This window comes from Stenella coeruleoalba, assembly GCF_951394435.1.
Source record: "Stenella coeruleoalba genome assembly, chromosome: 14".
NCBI lineage: Eukaryota > Metazoa > Chordata > Mammalia > Artiodactyla > Delphinidae > Stenella > Stenella coeruleoalba.
In genome coordinates, this window is record NC_137160.1 from 73104508 (window position 1) to 73123359 (window position 18852).

Consider the following 18852-nt stretch of genomic DNA (forward strand, 5'->3'; position numbering starts at 1 on the left):
GAGGGCTGTTCTTTAAAAGCATTAATTTATTATTTATATCCCACCTGTTTCCGAAAAGGATTCATGGCATATTCCAAAGTCGTACAGCACAAGACTGGTGGGTGGAAATTCACATAGCCTTGCTGAGGGCAGAACTTTCAAAATTTTAAGTGCATATACCGTTTTTTGTTTTGTTTTGTTTTTGGCCGCGCTGCGCAGCATGTGGGATCTTAGTTCCCTGACCAGGGATTGAACCCGAGTCCGCTGCAGTGGAAGCGCAGTCTTAACCACTAGACTGCCAGGAAAGTCCCGTGCATATACTGTTTGATTCAGTAATTCCTTAATGGAATTCTAAAGGCACACTTGCACATGTGCAAATATATTATGTAAATATGCGTGTACGTACATATAAATATATATAAATACATATAAAATGAAAGATATACACCAAAGATAATACACCTGTATATCCTCTAGGGATTAAAGAGGTAGGACTAAGAAAGATGAGTTTTCACATTCTGCACCCCATATAAATTTTTTTTTAATATTTTATTTATTTATTTATTTGTTTGTTTTTGGCTGTGTTGAGTCTTCGTTGCTGCGTGCGGGCTTTCTCTAGTTGCAGTGAGCAGGGGCTACTCTTCATTGTAGTGCGCAGGCTTCTTATTGCGGTGGCTTCTCTTGTTGCGGAGCATAGGCTCTAGGTGCGTGGACTGCAGTAGTTGTAGCACGCAGGCTCAGTAGTTGTGGCTCATGGGCTCTAGAGCGCAGCTTAGAAGTTGTGGCACACGGGCTTAGTTGCTCCGTGGCATGTGGGATCTTGCTGGACCAGGGCTTGAACCAGTGTCCCCTGCATTGGCAGGCGGATTCTTAACCACTGTGCCACCAGGGAAGTCCCCCGATTTTTAAAATGTACTTACGCACTTTGTATCACTAAGTCTTAAAAGGCTACTTTCTTTTTAGAGAAAGAATAATATAATAAACCTCCACGTAACCAACACCCAGCTTCTTCAGTTATCTACATTCAAAAGGTTCCTTCTTAAAAGTAGTACATCATGACGTTAAGAGCACAGGCTTTGCGGTTAGACAGAGCTAAGTTCCAGTCCTCACTCTGCCACCTACCAGTTATGTGACTTTGGGCAGGTCATTTATGCCCTGTGAGCCTAAGTTTTCTTATTTATAAGTCAGGCTAGTCACTGGTCTTTCCTAGGGTTGTAAAGAGGAGATGAGGGCTTCCCTGGTGGCGAGTCCTGGTCCAGGAAGATCCCACATGCCGTGGAGCAACTAAGCCTGTACGCCACAACTACTGAGCCTGTGCTCTAGAGCCCACGAGCCACAACTACTGAGACCGTGTGTCACAACTACTGAAGCACACGCAGCTAGAGCCCGTGCTCTGCAACAAGAGAAGCCAATGCAATGAGAAGCCCACACACCGCAATGAAGAGTAGCCCCTGCTCGCCACAACTATGGAAAGCCTGTGCGCAGCAACGAAGACCCAACACAGCCAAAAATAAATAAATAAAATAAATTTTTAAAAAAGGAGATGAAAACAGCAACGAAAAGCACTCTGCTGGCGCCAGGGAGAGTGTTTCATGAATGGTCGCTATGACAATACATTTAAGTGGCCTCTTTCTCCAGGACCCCTCTGCTGAGGGCAGGCACCCTGGGCAGGGAGAAGCCATGGAGCTGGATTGAAAAGTGCGGTGACCAAAAAGAACAGTCAAGTCAGAGCAGAGAGGAAATGAGCTGGGGACCAAGGCTTGAGGAAGCAACAGACGGAGTCAAGTAGAAGCCGTAAGAAAACCCAGGAGAGGAAGTCTTAGGACAAGGCCCCAGCCAAAAACTAAGTGGGGTTATTTTTCACTAATATAAGTGGTTAGCAACAAACAAAACTAAGACTCTTGGGCCAGAGTACCGCGGTGAGGTGCCTACCATCTCAGGTTGCTAGAGAGCAGAGGCCTGCCCACTCCACACCTCTGTGCTTCACCTCTGTTCACCTCTGTTGACCCCTCACCATTGCTATGGCAACAGGCTTTCCAGTAAATGTTGGAAAAACTCATCTCTCTTCCTCTATGGGGGGTGGAGGGGCATGGGGTACTAAGTATGGAGAAAGGTCCGACACACCGGCTCCAGCCAACCGGGAGCCTGATTTCCTTAGTGAGATTAAGATCTGGACCCAAAAAAAAAAAAAAAAAAGGATCTGGACCCAAGAGTAGTTTAACCCAACCCCCCCCACTTGGCCCAAGATCTTCTGTCAGACAGTTTCCCTCCCTGCGAGTCCCTAGAGCAGGGCTTCTTCAGGTCTCTTCCCCATTTGGCAGCTCATGCGAAGCTACTTGAAATAGTAACAGCCAAGTCTAAATTAGTAAAGAACTCCAGTTATGGGTGGGTTCAAGCTAAGAATGAGGCTCTGTGGGCCTCCTGGCTTATTTGGGCCCTGAGAACAGACTCCATCCACACAGGCTTCATTCTTAGAGCTGAGCACTGAATTCTGCCCTTCAAGGGATAACTGAGGGAGGTAGGCCAAGCTCTCCCTCCCATTCCCCAAACCAGCAGCCTCCATTCCTGCTTGGAGAAACACAGCACATGGCATCAGGCGGGGAGTGGAAGGCTGCAGAGAATAATGATTAAGAGCAAGAGTCCTGGTGTAAAACCTCAGTTCTGCCTTTTGCTGGCTGTGTGGTCTTCAGCAAGTCACCTCACCTCTTAAAAGTACCAGCTGGTTGGTTGAAGATTGAACAGAGATAACATCTGTAAAACTGCTTGGCCTTGTGCCTGGCCCATTTCAAAGGCTCAATAAAAGATATCTGTAATTATTATTCTTATAGCCTTAGAAAGATCATGGGCTTTGCAGACAAATAGACTGGGTTTGAATCCTGGCTTGATCATTTACTGACTAGCCTGGGGTAAATTACTAAAGTTTTTTGAGCTTCATGTTCCTCAGCTATAAAACATGATGGATAAATTATAGGGAAAAAAAAAATCCTTCCTGCTCTTTCTGCCCCTTCCCTTGTCAACACTGACAACACATCAGAAAAGGAAAAAGCAGAGAAAACCATCCCATGGCTTAGTCTGTCCACAGGCTATTGTGGAAGCTGAGGGGAAAACCGGAGGGGAGGCAGCAGGCTCAGCGTGCCTTGGAAGTGAAAGTGTCATGGCCTGGTGTTCCAGTGAAAGTGGAAACATAACAACTGTTTATTTTTCCTTGAATGAGCTGCTGGTTGAAATGGCCAGGCAGCATTTAACAAAACTCCATTCCCTTAACCAAACATCCTGGTGAAAAGAAAAGAAAGCTCCCAGACTCATCACGGAAGAACCCTTAGCAGCCAAGAGAACCCCTGGGTTTCCCTCTTCCCACCCCATCACGTCACTTCTTTGCAATCAAGTTCAAACTCAATCCCAACACAGAGTGTCACTGCAAATTGTTTATTAAAACACAAAGCAATGGACAGTGAAAAACATCCTGATTTTTTTACTTTTTGGTGGGAGTAGGGTGGGGCATGGAAGGGGTAGGGACAGATGGAGACAGCCCAGAAGGAAAGAGCTCTATCCACCCCTACAGCTTTCCCGGGCCAGCCAGGTTCAAAGCCCCTCAATCACATCTCACTGTGTCGCTGGAAATGCGTGTTGTGGCTACAGACAGAGAGTAGGTTTGGCCTCTGCAGGGAGAGGATGGGAATCTAGAGTTGGAGCTACAGGGGCTACTAAGAACTTGACACTATCGTCCAGTACTTGGGTACAGAATAGAGCAGCCAGGCCCGATCTAGAGGGGTGGGGTTGGTTTCCTGACGAGCCAGGTTAGGCCAGTAGTGGTTGAAGAGGCTGCCCTGAGCTCTGAATGGGCAGCTGGTCCAAGCGTGGGAGAATTTGGTGGAAGGAAAATCCAAGGAGGGAACTAATCCAGGGTCAAATTTCTCTTCATTCCCTGGATCATGACACACCAGGGAAGACAGGAGTCAAGGATGTCTCATTCCTGGTTCTGCCATAATGCCTCTCCCTGCCAACTCTCCCCTCCCACCTGGCAACTCAGCCCTCCTTTCCCGACAGTTGTCCTTTGAAAGGACGGAAAGCGCACTTCAGATTGTTGTTGTTTTTCCTCGTACTGAAATAAAGCCCCGAAGCTCAGAATAGAGGTGAGAATGGAGTTCTGCTTTTCCTGGTGCTACGTGCTCCCCTCTCACAAGACTGCCTGGATGCGAGAGGTGCCAGGGCCCTCTGTGCCAACTCCAGCAGGCACTACTGTTTCCCAGGCTGCCAGCACAATCCTGGCTCCTTGTTTTTATACTCCTGGGGGGTGGGGAGGGGGGAACCCGTCCCAAGAGATCCATCCTGCTCTTTTCCTGCCAACCCAGCCAGGCCCCAAATCATCTGCCCTTATCCAAATGATTTGGCAGCCTACAGCCAGCTTGCCAAATGCAGCTGGGCAAGGACAAACCAGCGGCAGCAAGCCACCCATGTACAGGGAAGAAACTGCCCTCGCTGGGAAGCGGACCCACTGGTGCCAACCTAGTCTTGTAACAAAATGAGGAAATCTAGCCCTCTTGCCCCAGGAGAGATATAAATACAGAGAGTCCTAGCTCAGACTGAAAGGGAAAAATTACTCTGATCTCTCCTAAGCTTGAACATGAAGGCTTCTTTGCAATTTTCTTAGAGCATTTGATCCCTAATTACATCTTCCCATAGAAGAAAAGCAGATTTCTTCTCTGGTTTCTGAACTGATCCTGGGTGTTTCTGGTTCTGCTTCTGCACCATCACTTAGCCTCGCCCCAGGCTCCTTCCCCAGGGGCCACAGTGGATGGAGGCCCAAAGCTTACCCTCCCTCCCCAACTTGTTTTTTGAAAACAGGAGCATCTATTCGTCTCTCACTCTGGAAAGCTCACCTGCTCTTCTAGGTCCTTTTGGAGAGGCATGGAGGACAGTATTAATGTTGCCACTTGATGCCATTAAGGCTCCTCGAGGCAAGAAGACACCTGAATTAGGTCAGAGCCAGACAGCAAAGGGGAGGGGGAGGAAGGGACTGTGAGACCCCCTGCCCAGACCTGAATCTAGAGGGAACGCCCACCCTGGCTCAGAGCAGGAGAGGACAAGGCACTGTGCTGACCGGGTGGGTCCTTCCCCAATCCCCTGGGAGGGTCAAGAACCTGCTGATTCTCCCCCTGTGCTTCCCAAGGTGAGCCAATTTCTAGGGAAAGGAATATAAGTGCTAGGAAAGGGAAAATACTGCTGCTGTTTTCTGAAGTTCAACTGAGATTTTAGAAGCCATGGCCAGGCCTTCCCGGGAGAGGGCAGAGGCAGGATATGGAGGAAGAGAAATTCCTTAAAACAGAAGCTTCTCCAAAAAGAAAAGAAGTCAAATCACAATTCTAAAACTGGATTAAACAGTTCCCAGGCAAAGAAAGGGGGCGGTAAACTTAACTCAAACTTCACCCCATCTCTTCCAAGCCTAAGTGACCTCTACTGTGATCCTCCAATTTCAGGCCAGTATCTCTTAGGCAAACAGTGGGAACAAGAAAACAAGATCACTCTCTCAAACCAACAGGTGGGCCTGCAGGCCCTGTGGTCCTCCTGCAATCTGACACCACTGACACAAAGAGAACCACCTTTCAAGTCACCAGAATGCAAGGTAAACACTGAGCAGCTTCTGCTCAATAGTGGAGGCTTTTTTAGAAAAATGTATCTGGTTTAGGGGACATGGGTCCCAAAGATTGTTTCCTGGCATGATGTTCCCGTCAGCAATGAGTGAAGCCCCCAAAAAGTCTGTTTAGAGGCCAGTTGGTCCCTGACCCAAATCAGGGCTACACTGCAGACTCTCAGCCCACCTCCCTCAGACATCTTTGCCCAGTCCACCCGGAAACTGAACCCAAGCCACACTTCTGGCAACAAGAGTTTCACCTTGGCTATCTGCTCTTGGCTTTGGCCAGCTGGGCTCAGGAAGATCTAAAACCCTAGGACAAGCATGGATCCAGTAGAAGAGCCCAGGCCTCTCCTTCCCCATGCCTAATGGGCGTGACTTCTCACCTCCCCAACCCCACCCAGACTCCCCTACAGCGCAGCCTCTGAGCCCCTAGCACCAGCTCAGGATACAGACGTGGGGACAAACAGTGCAAAAAGCAAAAGATGAACAACAGAGTGATTCTTGACATACACAATACAAAAATAAAAATAAAGAGTACCCCATCCCCACCCCGTTAACCCAAACTTCATGTACCTATATCATCTTGAAACAGCCAAAAAAAAAAAACAAACTTTCAAGTTCAGCATCACAAGCCAACCGTAACCAGCCCTGGGCAGCTCTGTGATCTGGGTGTGCTTGGCTCCAGGGGACTCTACCCCAGCCCCCCCCCCATACTTCTTCCTGTTTCCTCACTTCCCCTTTAGTTTTTGTGAGCCACAGAAAGATGTTCCTTCCTTTCAGGCACAACCAAAGAGGAAAGTGCCCGTCCCTATCCCTGAGCTCAGGGGGAAAGGGTGGGCTTGGAAACAGAGGCAGAAGCAAAGCTGCTTGGCTTACAGTACCGTTAGGAAATGGCCCCAGGAACCAGGGTTTCCTTCTGAGACTCTGAGTCACCGAAGGGAAGGGTTGAGGTGAGGAGGCGGGGAGCCCTCCTTCCTCAGAGAGACCCAGGCAAACTAATGAACAAGGCAAAATGGAGGCAGCAAGTCCTCCCGCATCCTGTTTACTCTACTGGCAGTAGCCTACGGCTTTGGAGAGCTGTGACGGAATGGGACTCGAAGCCCCTGTCAGAAGCCCAATTAATAGTCAGGATGTCCACTGCCCCAGGCAGGTGGTCCCAGGACCAAGGCTTCAGGACATCATCCTATAACGCAGGAGCTTCATGAAGCACTCCAGAAGTGTTCCTCTGATTATAGCTTCAGGCCGCAGCTGTCCAGCTGCCTGACTCAGTACCCAAGTATCGAGGCCTAAGTCACAGCTGAAATAAAGGGCTACGACTCTCAAAGGACTAAATGCTGACTTGGAGTAACTCATTAAGAACCAAAACCCAGGACATGAGCCCAAGGGCTACTTACTTTGTCACATAATGAGCAGTTCAAATATATGGAGCTCTTGGAAAACATATCCAAAGAGACAAACTCAAAATTAAACGCATTGTAAAAGGATGAGCCTGGCCTGAGATTCTATGCTGCTCCAGCCCAAGCATAAGCTAATCCTGTGGCTTTCCATCCACAAAATTCCTTGTAGCTTGGCTGGGTCCTCCCTCATTGCTCCCCTAACTGGGAAAAGGATGACAGGGACCAGAAAGGAGAGGAACAAGGAAGCCTCACTTCCTGCAGAAATTTTCCCATGGAATTCAAGGCAAACACTTAGAGGCTAAGGGTGGCTTCAGAGCTGCCAGGACTATGGCTGACTGGCAATCTTTCAGCCCCGTCACATCAAGAACCTGGCTGAGACTTGGACAAGGAAATGAAAGGACAAAAAGGGCACGCTATTAAGGTCAGTGAGAGGCGTCACTGGGCCAGATACAGACAATCAGTCTAGCTCCTTGGGGCAGCTCTAGGCTTAAACCAAAACTGGTTGAACCGTGACATGGAAGGATGTGGAAATAAATGAACATCAGGTACTAGATACTCTCAACAGTGGTCAGTCACTTAGTAGGGCTCAAGTCTCCGAGGTTGCTCTTAAGTTACGCTAACATAAGCCTTTTCTGATCCAAAGACCAGAAGAGACTTTTAAGGTCAAGTGTTCTGTTGCTGCAGGCTGGAAAGCATCCCTGTCCCCTGGCAGCAAGACCCTACAAAGGGGCCAATAAAAGAACTGCTGGGTCAGGTCCTCCTGGCTGCTGGCTCAGAGATCCAGGGAGGGAGGTACCAGTAAGGTGAGGTGGTAGAGGATAAGACATTCAAGCAGAGGGAACCCCAAATCCCTATGTCTCCTTCCCTTCTTGGCAATAACTTAGCGGGATGGTTGAGCGAGAGATTTCAAATGAGCCAGGTTCAGAAAAAAAGAGAGAGAGAGAGGAAATCAAGTCCCCAACAGGCACTGAAATCAAAATGATTCGTTTGTGGTAAGAAGTCAGAGGCAACTTGAGGACCTGATATAAACTAATCGTCTCGGATACCAGACAGTTCTCTAACTGGCACATGTCAGGGAGACAAGCAATGACAAAGCTCAAACACTTAAGGTGGAACCATCATTGGGCTAAAACCAGAAAGGCTTCCAAGTAAGGAAGTATCTACTTTTCTTTCTTCTTTTTAATCCCCCTTCCGTTTTCATCTTTATCATACAAATTGTACACCTTCACACACACACACACACACACACACACACACACACACACACACACACTTTGAATCCCAGGACATCTGAAAACTTATCTGGACATAACTTCACAACATACCCAACTCCCAGCGCTAGTCTTCTCAGGTAAGAAGATGACATTTCCCTGCTGTTAATTTCTAACCTAAAAAAAGGAACCGTGTCTGCTCTGAGTTCAGAGTCCTTTCCACTGTGTTTACGGATGAACACCCTGGACCAGGTAGGATCCAGTTTACCCTCTGTACCCTGGAGAGGAAAGAGACGGCTGGGGGCCACCACAAAGAGAGAACTAGGACTGGAGCAGGTCTAGGACCAGGTGGTGGATGAGGGCTGCTCTCTACTCACTCCGCCTCTTTTCATCTCCTTTAATTGTGTGTGTGTGTGTGTGTGTGTGTGTGTGTGTGTGTGTGTTTCATTTGTTTGTTTTTGTTAATCACTGTAAAAAATACAGAAACCCAAACCAACATGTTTGGTTTCTTTCCCACACCCCTCCACCTGTTCAGGATGGTGATTTGTTCTCACAATCGGCAGAGGCAGAAGAGGGTTGGAATGAAGACTCCGAAGGCCACCAGGATGGGAAACATGAGGCTGCTGTTGTCCGAGGCATAGGGGTTGGGCGTGCGGGGGCCCGACTGCACCCGGTTCTTATTGGTCTGTCTTTTGAGATTAGACCCTTCATCGTATTCTTCCTCCTCCTCCTCCTCTTCTTTCTTCTCCAGTCCTGGATGAGGCTGCAGCTTTGGTACATCTGACACAAGAAGAAGAACACTTTTTAAGTAGGACCCATGGCATTTACGTGAGGCCCTTAAGGGCAGTGAATGAGCCACAGTAAAGAGACCCTGTGACCTAAGCAGGATCCACAGGAAGGAGCAGAAACAGTTCCCAGCCTAGAGAAGAGCAGATTGCTGCGCAAACATTTGTCTTCTTTAGATTTAACTAAAACGTAGTAAAAGCCCTGAGCACGGAGAGGTTCACTATCTCCCCTTCCTGTCCTACTTCTTCAGAGCCCAGAAAGAACCAGACTGGACAAGGACAATGACCCGACACCCAAAGATTAACCTTTTCAAACCTCTCCTCCTCCCTCCTACAATCCCACATTCCCTTTTGATTCACACAGCAATCAAGGAAAAGCTGATCCACAGAGTTGTGGGTTCTCAGCACACACTACCCCTCTGTTTTCTGTCCCCTCCTGAGGGACTCTGGCTACAAATCAGTTTGGTGGCAAGACATCCTCTGGGATGTCAAAACAATAGGATGCGGAAAAAAAAAAAAAAAGTATGCGAGCCTCGGTGCTTCCAGGATGAGGTGGGGAAAGGTACAGAGGTGGGATGGGGGAGAAAAGTCACTAAGACAGAAACTTTCTCTGCAAAAATCAGCCTGGGAAAGCTGGCAGCCAGGACCCTCAACCCTGAGAAAGAGATGTACTCTCAGGCTGGATCCCAAGGACAGGGAGACATTAATAGATGAAGTTTTGCTCAGTGCAGCCCAGCAATGCTGCACTCTCTTGGAGCACACCAAAACACTCAAGGACCCTTCCTTCTGCCTTTTTCTTCTTTCTGCCCCCAGGACACAGATGTCAAAGAAACAGAATAAGGATGAGTTTTAGGCAATTCCAAATGACTACAAGGCTCAGGGCACACCATGGGTAACATTATTAATCCCAATTTATAGTAGGGTTAAAGGATTTTGTCCAAAACCAATCCGCTGATTAATTGGCGGCAGCAAGATATGAACACAGATCTTACTCAGAAGCTTACGGCTAGCACCATGCTACACTTCACCCCCGGCCACCGGACTCTGGGTTCCCCACAATCTGGCTTTAAGTATTAGTGTTTTCAAAACAGCGATCAGCTAAACCATCCCCCGAAGGGCTTCCTCAATCATATCCTTCAGACCACGTCAAAAAGCAGATCAGAAACACAACTTACCATCCACTGTCCCAGCCATGATGTAGAGTGCACAGACTTTGGGATTGTCATAGTATCCCTAGGAAATGGGAAACAGCGGTCAACCCCACACAGCAGCAAACATCCCCCCTGCACCCATTCTTTTGAGCTCATCCTCAGCTGTGAGGGCAGAGTAGGAGCGTTACCTTGACAAACTCGATGTAGAGTTTCCCTGTGAAGGTGGACACCTCCCCCTGGACACTCAGCTTCCCCTTTCTGATGCTCATCGGGATGATTTCATCATGAGCTGTACTGTGTCCAACGCGATCAAAGATATCCAAGTCCTTCACCACAACATGGCCATTCAATCGCACATCAAATACCTGCCAAGATGAGAAAAGGAGACAATGTCAAAACCACCCGCTTCACACCCCTTCCCCAGTTGGACATGAGGTACCTGCCTGGGCTTCAAGTTCAAAAGTAATTCAAGGAATGACAGGACTGGATATACTCCAGGGTGGCTAGAGTCCTTTACCTGAGCTAAATCAAAGCCATGTTCCTTCACTGTCAAGGTCGCACACTGGCCGTAGGGAACAAAGAATACAAACAAAAAGCTCAACATGGAAAGAAGGAAATTCAGAGGAAGGGACAGGAAAAGAACAGGGCTAAAAACAAGAAGGTGCTGACAACCAAGAAGGGAGAGGCTATAACCAGGAGGGCCTTAAGAGGATTAGTGGCCAAGAACTAGGATTCTGGCGTAGCCTTCTGTCACCAATCCCAAGGCAAGTTCAGTCGTGTAGTAATGGGACACAGCTGGGCAAAAGGAATCCAGCTTTGGGAGTTCCCTGGCTGCCTAGTGGTTAGGATCCTGGGCTTTCACTGCCATGGCCTGGGTTTGATCCCTGGTCACAGAACTGAGACCCTGCAGGCCGCATGGTACAGCCTTTAAAAAAAAAAAAAAAATCCAGCTTCTCCTCAAAGCTCATCTGTTCCTCCCTTCTGGGAACACGTCTCACACTCTCTGGCCCTTAGCAGAGGGCTATCCGAAAGTGGTAACATCCCACTGGTCAAGCAGGGGCCTGACCAGGCCTCACCTTCTGCTGGGACTGTGCAAAGTAGACCTCGGCAAATTTCAACACCAGTACATAGTCCCCCTCCTCCTTGATGGGCACTTCGTAGCCAAAGGTCTCCTCATTGTACCGCTCTGTTTGATACAGGATCTGGTCTTCGGGGTTGGAACGCAGAATTGGCAGTTTCATGCCATAGTCAGAGGCTGGGCACAAAAGACAAAGAGAAACCATGTCAGAGGCAGAACACAAAAGAAGAGTGGAGACCCCAGAACCACCAGAGGCATTTCCAGAGCAATGCTAATAACCCTCCCAGTGGAAGGGGCCACCTCCATTGCACCTGGCTCTCAAGAGACCAGCCACAAAGGCAAGAATCAGATAACCCGTTACCAAGGAAGAGTAAAATGAAAGAAACCAAGCACTAATCACCCCAAGAAGCTCCCATAACCCTCATAGCGGAACTTTTTGAAAGCATGTGAAAATGACTTTTCCCCAACTATATCCAGAGTGATGGGAAGGGAACAAGTCTAACTCATTACTAGAACAAAGCACTATGCTACAGCTGCTGGGCTCCCTGGTGAGGGAGAGCTTCAGAGAAACCTCATAAAACCAGGGGGATGGCCAGGAACACCGCAAGACAATTAAGTTCAAAGAATGTTGTTTTTTTCTCATTCAGAAAAGCTCAGTCTACATAAAAAACAGGATATCTGTTAGGAAAGTCATTCTTCATTGTCTTTACTACAAATTAAGATACCAGCTTTGGCTGCTTTTTATAATTATTTCATTCAAAAAGTTCCAAGGATGGTCAAAAGAAATATGTTCATTAAAAAAAGGATGTGATGGGCTTCCCTGGTGGCGCAGTGGTTGAGAGTGTCCGCCTGCCGATGCAGGGGACACGGGTTCGTGCCCTGGTCCGGGAAGATCCCACATGCCGCAGGGCAGCTGGGCCCGTGAGCCATGGCCACTGAGCCTGCGCATCCGGAGCCTGTGCTCCGCAACAGGAGAGGCCACAACAGTGAGAGGCCCGCGGACCGGAGAAAAAAAAAAAGGATGTGATGTTCTCTAATTTCCTTTGGGTCCAAACACCTTACTTCCCACAGACTCATAGAACTCAACCTCACGCAGGCTCTTGAACTTTTCCCCAGACAAACCGAAAGGAAAACAAGCTCCTACGATATCCCCAGCACCTGACACAGGCCCTGGCACATACGTAGGCACTCAATATGATTCGCTGAACGAACAAATGGTAACAAAGGAGGTGCCTGCAGAGCAGTCAAGCCATGCACTCCTCTCCACAGGGCCAGAGCCACCCTAGCAGGGAAAGAAAATGTGCCACGGTCCTATTGGCACCCCTGGCCTAAGATGCCCAGGTCCAGAGGGAGCCACCTTTCCCGTTTCAGACAGACAAGGAATAAGGTGGAGTAATAGTAAAAAGTTCTTACTTGGGTGGGTATTAGAAGAGCCAAAAACCTCTGTTGCCCTCAGCCTGCCCCCAATCTTAGTAGGAGACGGGTCTGTACATGTTTTTCTTTCCCCCACGTTACAAACCATACCCAGGTCTTTCCTCAAATATAAGATTCCACACTCCGGCCCCAGAGATGACTAGCTATGCTTTCCAGGGCTCCATCAATCTATTGATACTTTCCAAACCACAGACTTAGCAGTGATTTCAGTACATGGGCCTAGTCTCTCCTCCTCCTTGGAGAAGTCTTGGAATTAAGATTTTAAGACCATCTTCCAGTCTCACATGGTGACTCTGAAGACATCTGGCACCTAGATCCTTTGGGTGACGTTTGAGAGCGGTCATCCCGGGAGCTTTATCTTCTGAAACTCCAAGGGAGAGGATCTTTTATCTCTAAGGGAGGTAAAAGAGTAACTAAAAGATCCAATGGCTAAGGTCAAGCCCTCGGAAAAATAAACAGAAGTGTTAACAGTTCCTGTAAGTGAATGGCAGCCAGGAGATCAGATGGACCGATGAGACAATGAACAGGAAACTCATTGCACTTTTGTCTCCAGACATTTTTTTCTTCCTATTTCTCCTCAAGAAATCAAAGAAGGTGGGGGCTGAGTAGCACTGCAAAGGATGTACTGCCAACTGCCCCAGCTCTGTTCCAGGCTCAGACCACAAACCTGTAAAGATTAAAAGATTGCCAGTCCTCTTCCACCTGAGTTCTAAGAATCTCCCTCTTCCTGAAAGACCGTGATCCTTACAAATTTGCAACAGTCACTAGATTTGCTTTTCAGAGACACAGAAAAGGTTGTGCATGTATACAGAATCATTTTCCCCCCCTTCCAGCATGGAAAAAGTGAGAAACTGATGGTAATGTAATCTGTGGCACTCTCAGTCCCACGGCTATGAAAACTCAGCCATGTAAGCAAAAAACTACTTAACAATCTTGGAATTACCTTTAAATATTTTCCCAAGTGGCTTTCCAACGAGATTTGCCACAGGCAAAGTTTTGCCCAAGTCCCAAAAGAGACAATAGCAAGAAGGACTTTTTCTCCGCCCCCACCCCAGCCTTTATGCACTCACAGCTAAGTTTCTCTGAAATACAGTGTACACATGCAGCACACCACTGCAGCTGGTAGGACATGGTTCAGATAGTTAACCAAAGGAGGGGGACCAAAGGGCCCACACTATGTCCCCAGCTTTTTAGCTCTAGACAATGGAGTCAGCAGGCTACGTGAAAAATTCAGCCCAGGTTTGAAGGTAAGAGGGGCCTGGATTTGAATCCTGGCTCTGCCACCTACTATGTGATATGGAACAAGTTGTCTTCTCAAGGTGTTTTCTCACCTGGAAAATGGGGTATCACCTACCTAAATTCTCTACCAGTGAACTGCTTCTAGGAGGGCCTGCAAACAAAGTCTGCCCCTTATGTGGCAGTATAGGAAGAGAATTCTAAGCAAATCCCTTGGTCTTAAGCAAATCAGAGGTAGCAGTGTCTCTCTCACACTATCTTTTCAAGCTCTTATCTCCCCAAAGCCAAATCCTTCCCCAGCCAAAAGGAAAGGGTCTTCGTTAGGTCGACAGAATTAGTCATCCGATGGGCTCAGGCCCCTGGCCAGCTTTTTTCCCCTCCAGAGCCACATTCTGCTCCACTTTTAATTCCATGTAAAAGGTCATTGAGCAAAGAAAAAGATAGAGACACTTTAACCTACTCTGGACAGGAGAACTTTCAGACTCGTGTCACTGATTTCAAAAGCATGACAAGTTTTATGAAGGAAAACTGAAGGCTCAAGAGAGGGAAAGCGAATACTTCAAGGTCATACAAATGACTAGCGGGCATCCTTGTATGAAGAGGAAATATCTCCTAAAACCAAGCCAAGTTCAATGCCCTCAAGCCAAATAACCAGGTCTTTTCCACCACAGAGTCAAGAGGAACCCAGAAAGAGCAAGTTAAAAAGAACCTGGAATGCATAGCACACCAAAATCCCACACAGAGCGCTTCTGAATCACTCTCGGTAGTGGTACCTCCATCTGCTGAAGCACACAGGTTGAAAAAAGCCTTTCCCAGGCTGTCAGCATCTTCTATGAGCACTAGCTATCCTCAAGGCAGAAATGAAATTCAATAAACATTATGAAGTGCCTTTGAAAGCAAAAGCCACTGGGTGCCCTGGCCCACTCACGGTTACGAGAACGCTGAACTACAAAGACGCTATAGAGAAACAGCAAGTTCAAAAGCAGGCCAAACTCCTATCTGGATTAACTTGGCAACAAATACCTGAATTCATTCAACATAAAAATGGACTTTCCTCGCGTGCTGGAAACAATATCACAGGCATGTGGGAAAGACAGACATACAGCTCCTACCGCAATTACTATAAATAGCTGCAGGAGGCAAGGGTCTCCAAATACCTGGCAACCCTTACCCAAACAGTGCCAGAGAAGGGCAGGCAGAGGGAACCGCTGCACCACCCTTGGTGGTGCTGACTCCTTCACACAGAAAGAAACTAGAGAGCTGCCTTCTGAGAGAGGAAGATAAATCACTTCTCAGCCCCAGACCTAAAGCCAACAAAATGCTACTCTCAGGAGCCCTCTAAGTGCAATGTTGCAACTGGCTGGTCCAAGCTACAACAGCCTACAAGCCAACGACCGCCATCTACTCTCCATCCACGCCTTAATACTGCTACAATTCATACCCAAATGGACCGCCAGAGTGGAGCAGGGAACCTCTTTATGGAGTGGCAGGGTCTGTCTGAGACAGGACTCCAGTACACATGAGCTTTGGTAATTTGGTAAGTCGCATACTTTTACCTGCTACAATAAACTCTTCCAAAGGAACTGCGACCATGAGCCAATAACCCAAGGACAGAGAGCCTGGCTGAGTGCTGACCAGACCAAAAAAACAAACCAAACCCACCGGCACCAACAAATTAAAACAACGATTTCTGAATAAGGGGAGTAGCTGGGGACTAAACCTGTGTGGTCTTAGCTCCCTCCTCTGCACAACGGACCAAAGAGGATAATGTAACTTATGTAAAGCCTGGTATCTGTTAAGTGAAAGGAACCATCTGCACACTGTCTTACCATGGCTATCTCTAGAGGCAAAGTCCATAAACGGTCTCCTTCCTCCCTGCCCACACCCATGAAGAAAGAGGAAGGGTCCAGGATGGAGATAGCAATGACCTCCTGCTATTAAGTCTGGCTTTGGCTGCTGTTACAGCTGCTAGAGACCAGGGCCCTGACTCAGCTGAACCCAGGCTACTGAGACCTACATGCCAGAGCTAAATAAATTCCAGAGCTAAACTGAAGACAAACATAGTGCTTCAGAAAACAGCTCTGTGTCCCAACACCGTGACATGTATGGAAGCAATAAACTCCCCAATATAACAAACTCCAGGACACTGCAATTAACTTGGTTGGAAGAACTAAGTTAAACCCTTTAGGAAAGGCAAGAGCCAAATCTGGCATTGTGGAAAAAAGAGTGAGAAGGTCTGTCTCCTACTTTTCTGAAGATGGCATATTGCCAATCTGGCAGCCTCTGAACCCAGCATACGGCATAAATCTCTTTCCAACACATGAAGCGACGAACTTCCTTCTTAATCCTGTTTTCCAATCCTACTAACAGAAGAAACAGAGTCTAGAGCAGATTTTCCCAAAGGGTGGTCTGCAGATGTCCTACATCAGAAGCCCTGGGTGCAGAAACCTGGGTTTAATCTACATGTCTGGAATTTGTATTTTTAACCAGCTCCCATGGCAGTTCTTACACTAACTTTGAGAACTGTGCAGCTCTGTCAAAACTACTGTTGCTCAATCAATTAAGTCAAAATCATTTTTCCCATAAGCTGGAATCACACCTCTCAGGACCACTTAGGGTAGGTTCTCCGCACTCGCAGACGGAATATTCAGACCTTACGCTGGCTGACCCAGCTGACACACCACCAGCCCCCTGTGCAGTATGGTTTCGACATAACCGCCCTCTGGAAAGGGCCTGCAGCTTCTACTTTTATGCACACACATGCCCCGCTCCAAAGGGGGTTGGGGGAGGAGGCTACAATCAAACTTTCCTGGCCCATCCTCTTCGAAGACTCCTTTCCATTCTGGCTAAGAATCAAGCCCCGCTCTTGCAGAGAGGGCAAAGAAAGCGGCCCATTTCTGGGTCGGCAGGAATATACCAGAAACTGACTTGAAAGGCGAGCAGAACCTCCGGGTCAGGGACAGCGATAACCGAAAAACCCGTGAGGCCTCAAAGTGGCAACAGGCCGCCCTCGTCTTTACTCTCCTAGCTTGGGTGGAGGTGAGGGGTTAAGAAAATGCAGGATGCGAGGTCCAAATATCACTTCTCGCCAACTCTCTGCCTCGACGGCTCTAGGTAGCTTCGAGCCAATGCCAGGCTCTGGGCTCTGATCGGGTTCCCGAGGAAACCGTAGAGAGAAACTTCGCTCCAGAGACGTGGCCCCAGGGTCGAGGAAGGGGCTCGGGGCCCGCAGCCCTCGGCGCGCTGCGCCGGGCACGGCAGGCCCGGAATCCGGCGGCTCAGCCGAGGAGCTCTCACCTCGGCCCACCCGGCCTTCCAAAGGGTCCTTGCGAAAGTGGATGCCGTGCACGTCCACATGCGCCTCTCCGCCGGCGTTGACGGCCCAAATCACGCTCTCGGGCAGCCCGGCCCCAGCCGAGCCCACCACGCCGAGCCCCGGTCCCCGGAGCGCCGGCAGCAGCAGCAGCAGCAGCAGCAGCAGCAGTCGCAGGAGCGCCACGGCGGCTCCCTCAACCGCCCGGGCGCCCAGCATGGCGGCCTCCACAGCGGGGGGCAGCCTCCGCCGAGCCTTGTCCTCAGCCCCGCCAGGCCGCCCCGGACTCAGAAAAACAGCGCCACGGGCCGCTGTGCCTCAGCCGCCGGAGACATGTCGCTCTCAGGCCTACTTCTCAGCCACGGGTGCCACCTCCCACCTCAGGAACAACCTACCCCACCTCCCAGCCCCGGCCACGACCCTGCAGCCAATCAGCACCCGGCCCTCATTAACTACCCACCACCCCGCCGGGAGGCGCCCGCCCATTGCCTGCCAGGCGCGGGAAAAGGCGTGGCTACTCCCAGGAGCTGGCCCAACCACCGAGGCACGTGAGGGAGCGCGCGCAGAGTTGGGTTGAAGCGGCGGTTCAATGCGGAAGTGGCGAGGTGGAAGCGCCCAGGCGGCCCCGGAATCCCACAGCTGAATAGGAAAGGGGGCCTAGCGGGGAAGGTTTAGAATAGGGCGCACTGACACGTCGCCAGCACTTCCGGTGTTCCAGGTTTTGGGGACCGAATAGGCTCCCGAGGGGGCGCTGCCGACTTTCCCGCCCCCTTTCTTTCTCAGGGAGAAGCATGAGCATACGCTCTAGTAGGAGAAGCAATGATCACTCTTCCGACCTGAGACTCGGCCTTTCTCCCCGCGTGAGAAGAGAACCCATCCTCCTCTAGAAAGGTCACAGGCACAGGTTTTCAGGGCAAGGTTCTCACGAAGATCCCGCCCCCACCCCTTAGCGGACTCTGGGCTGGTGGTAGCGTCCAGACGGCCGCCCAATCAGAAGGCTCCAACGCAGCGGAAACGCGTGGCTTGGGGGGAGGGGCTCCAGGCTACCCATATCTCCATGGCGACAGCCTCGGGCAGGCCCCCCTTTGGAGGGGAGGGGCTGGGGCTTTGCCGGCTCCGGCAAGGACTTGGAGGTACCCAGTATGGAGGTCCAGGCTGTCCCGTACAGGCATGACCCTAGCTTCCTCCCTGCTTTTTGGCAGTTCACCCAGCGCTCTCCTGCCTTGGCGATCCCTGCGCTGTGGTCGCTGCCCGAACTCCCACTTCTCAGAGAAACTGAGGCCCAGAGAGGGGAGGAGCGTTGCCCAAACGGTCAAACCGCAAGTTTAGGGCGGAGCCAAGGCAAAACTCCATTTATCCATTTGTTCCGCATTATTTATCAAGACCCTACTACTAGGGTTGTCAGATTTTGCAGATAAAATACAGGAAGCCCAGTTAAATTTGAATTTCAAATAAATGGAACATACTCATACTAAAAGTAATTTATTGCTTGTCTAAAATTCAAATTAAACTGGGCTTTTTTGCATTTTATCTGACAACCCTGCCTACTACCTGGCAGGCAATCAGTTTTGGGCAGCAGTGAACAAAACTACACCCAGGATCTCGCATGAGAATCACAGTCCTGACTCAATTA

The 18852-nt window shown here is 49.3% G+C and overlaps 1 protein-coding gene across 2 annotated transcripts; it reads right to left on the bottom strand.

The window, feature by feature from the left end:
* Positions 1 to 1136: 1136 nt before the first annotated feature.
* Positions 1137 to 18141, bottom strand: MLEC (malectin). 2 transcript variants are annotated; one of them, XM_079943160.1, is made up of 5 exons: positions 17204 to 18133; positions 11235 to 11413; positions 10347 to 10523; positions 10183 to 10240; positions 1141 to 9002 (listed from the first exon to the last, which is right to left on the bottom strand). In XM_079943160.1, the coding sequence occupies exons 1-5, from the start codon at positions 17436 to 17438 to the stop codon at positions 8773 to 8775; spliced, it is 879 nt and encodes a 292-aa protein (XP_079799286.1). In that variant the 5' UTR covers positions 17439 to 18133; the 3' UTR covers positions 1141 to 8772. The 2 variants fall into 2 exon arrangements, with proteins under 2 accessions (XP_079799287.1, XP_079799286.1); XM_079943161.1 differs by lacking the exons at positions 10183 to 10240; positions 10347 to 10523 and having other exon boundaries at positions 1137 to 9002; positions 17204 to 18141.
* Positions 18142 to 18852: the final 711 nt, after the last annotated feature.

Excerpts from the sequence above, each read along its gene's own strand:
- MLEC (XM_079943160.1), bottom strand. The coding sequence starts at position 17,438 with ATGCTGGGCGCCCGGGCGGTTGAGGGAGCCGCCGTGGCGCTCCTGCGA. Across the intron at positions 10,524-11,234 it reads TTGCACAGTCCCAGCAGAAG|GTATTTGATGTGCGATTGAA; the intron begins GTGAGGCCTGGT and ends TCATCTTGGCAG. Across the intron at positions 9,003-10,182 it reads CATGGCTGGGACAGTGGATG|ATGTACCAAAGCTGCAGCCT; the intron begins GTAAGTTGTGTT and ends TTCTTGTGTCAG.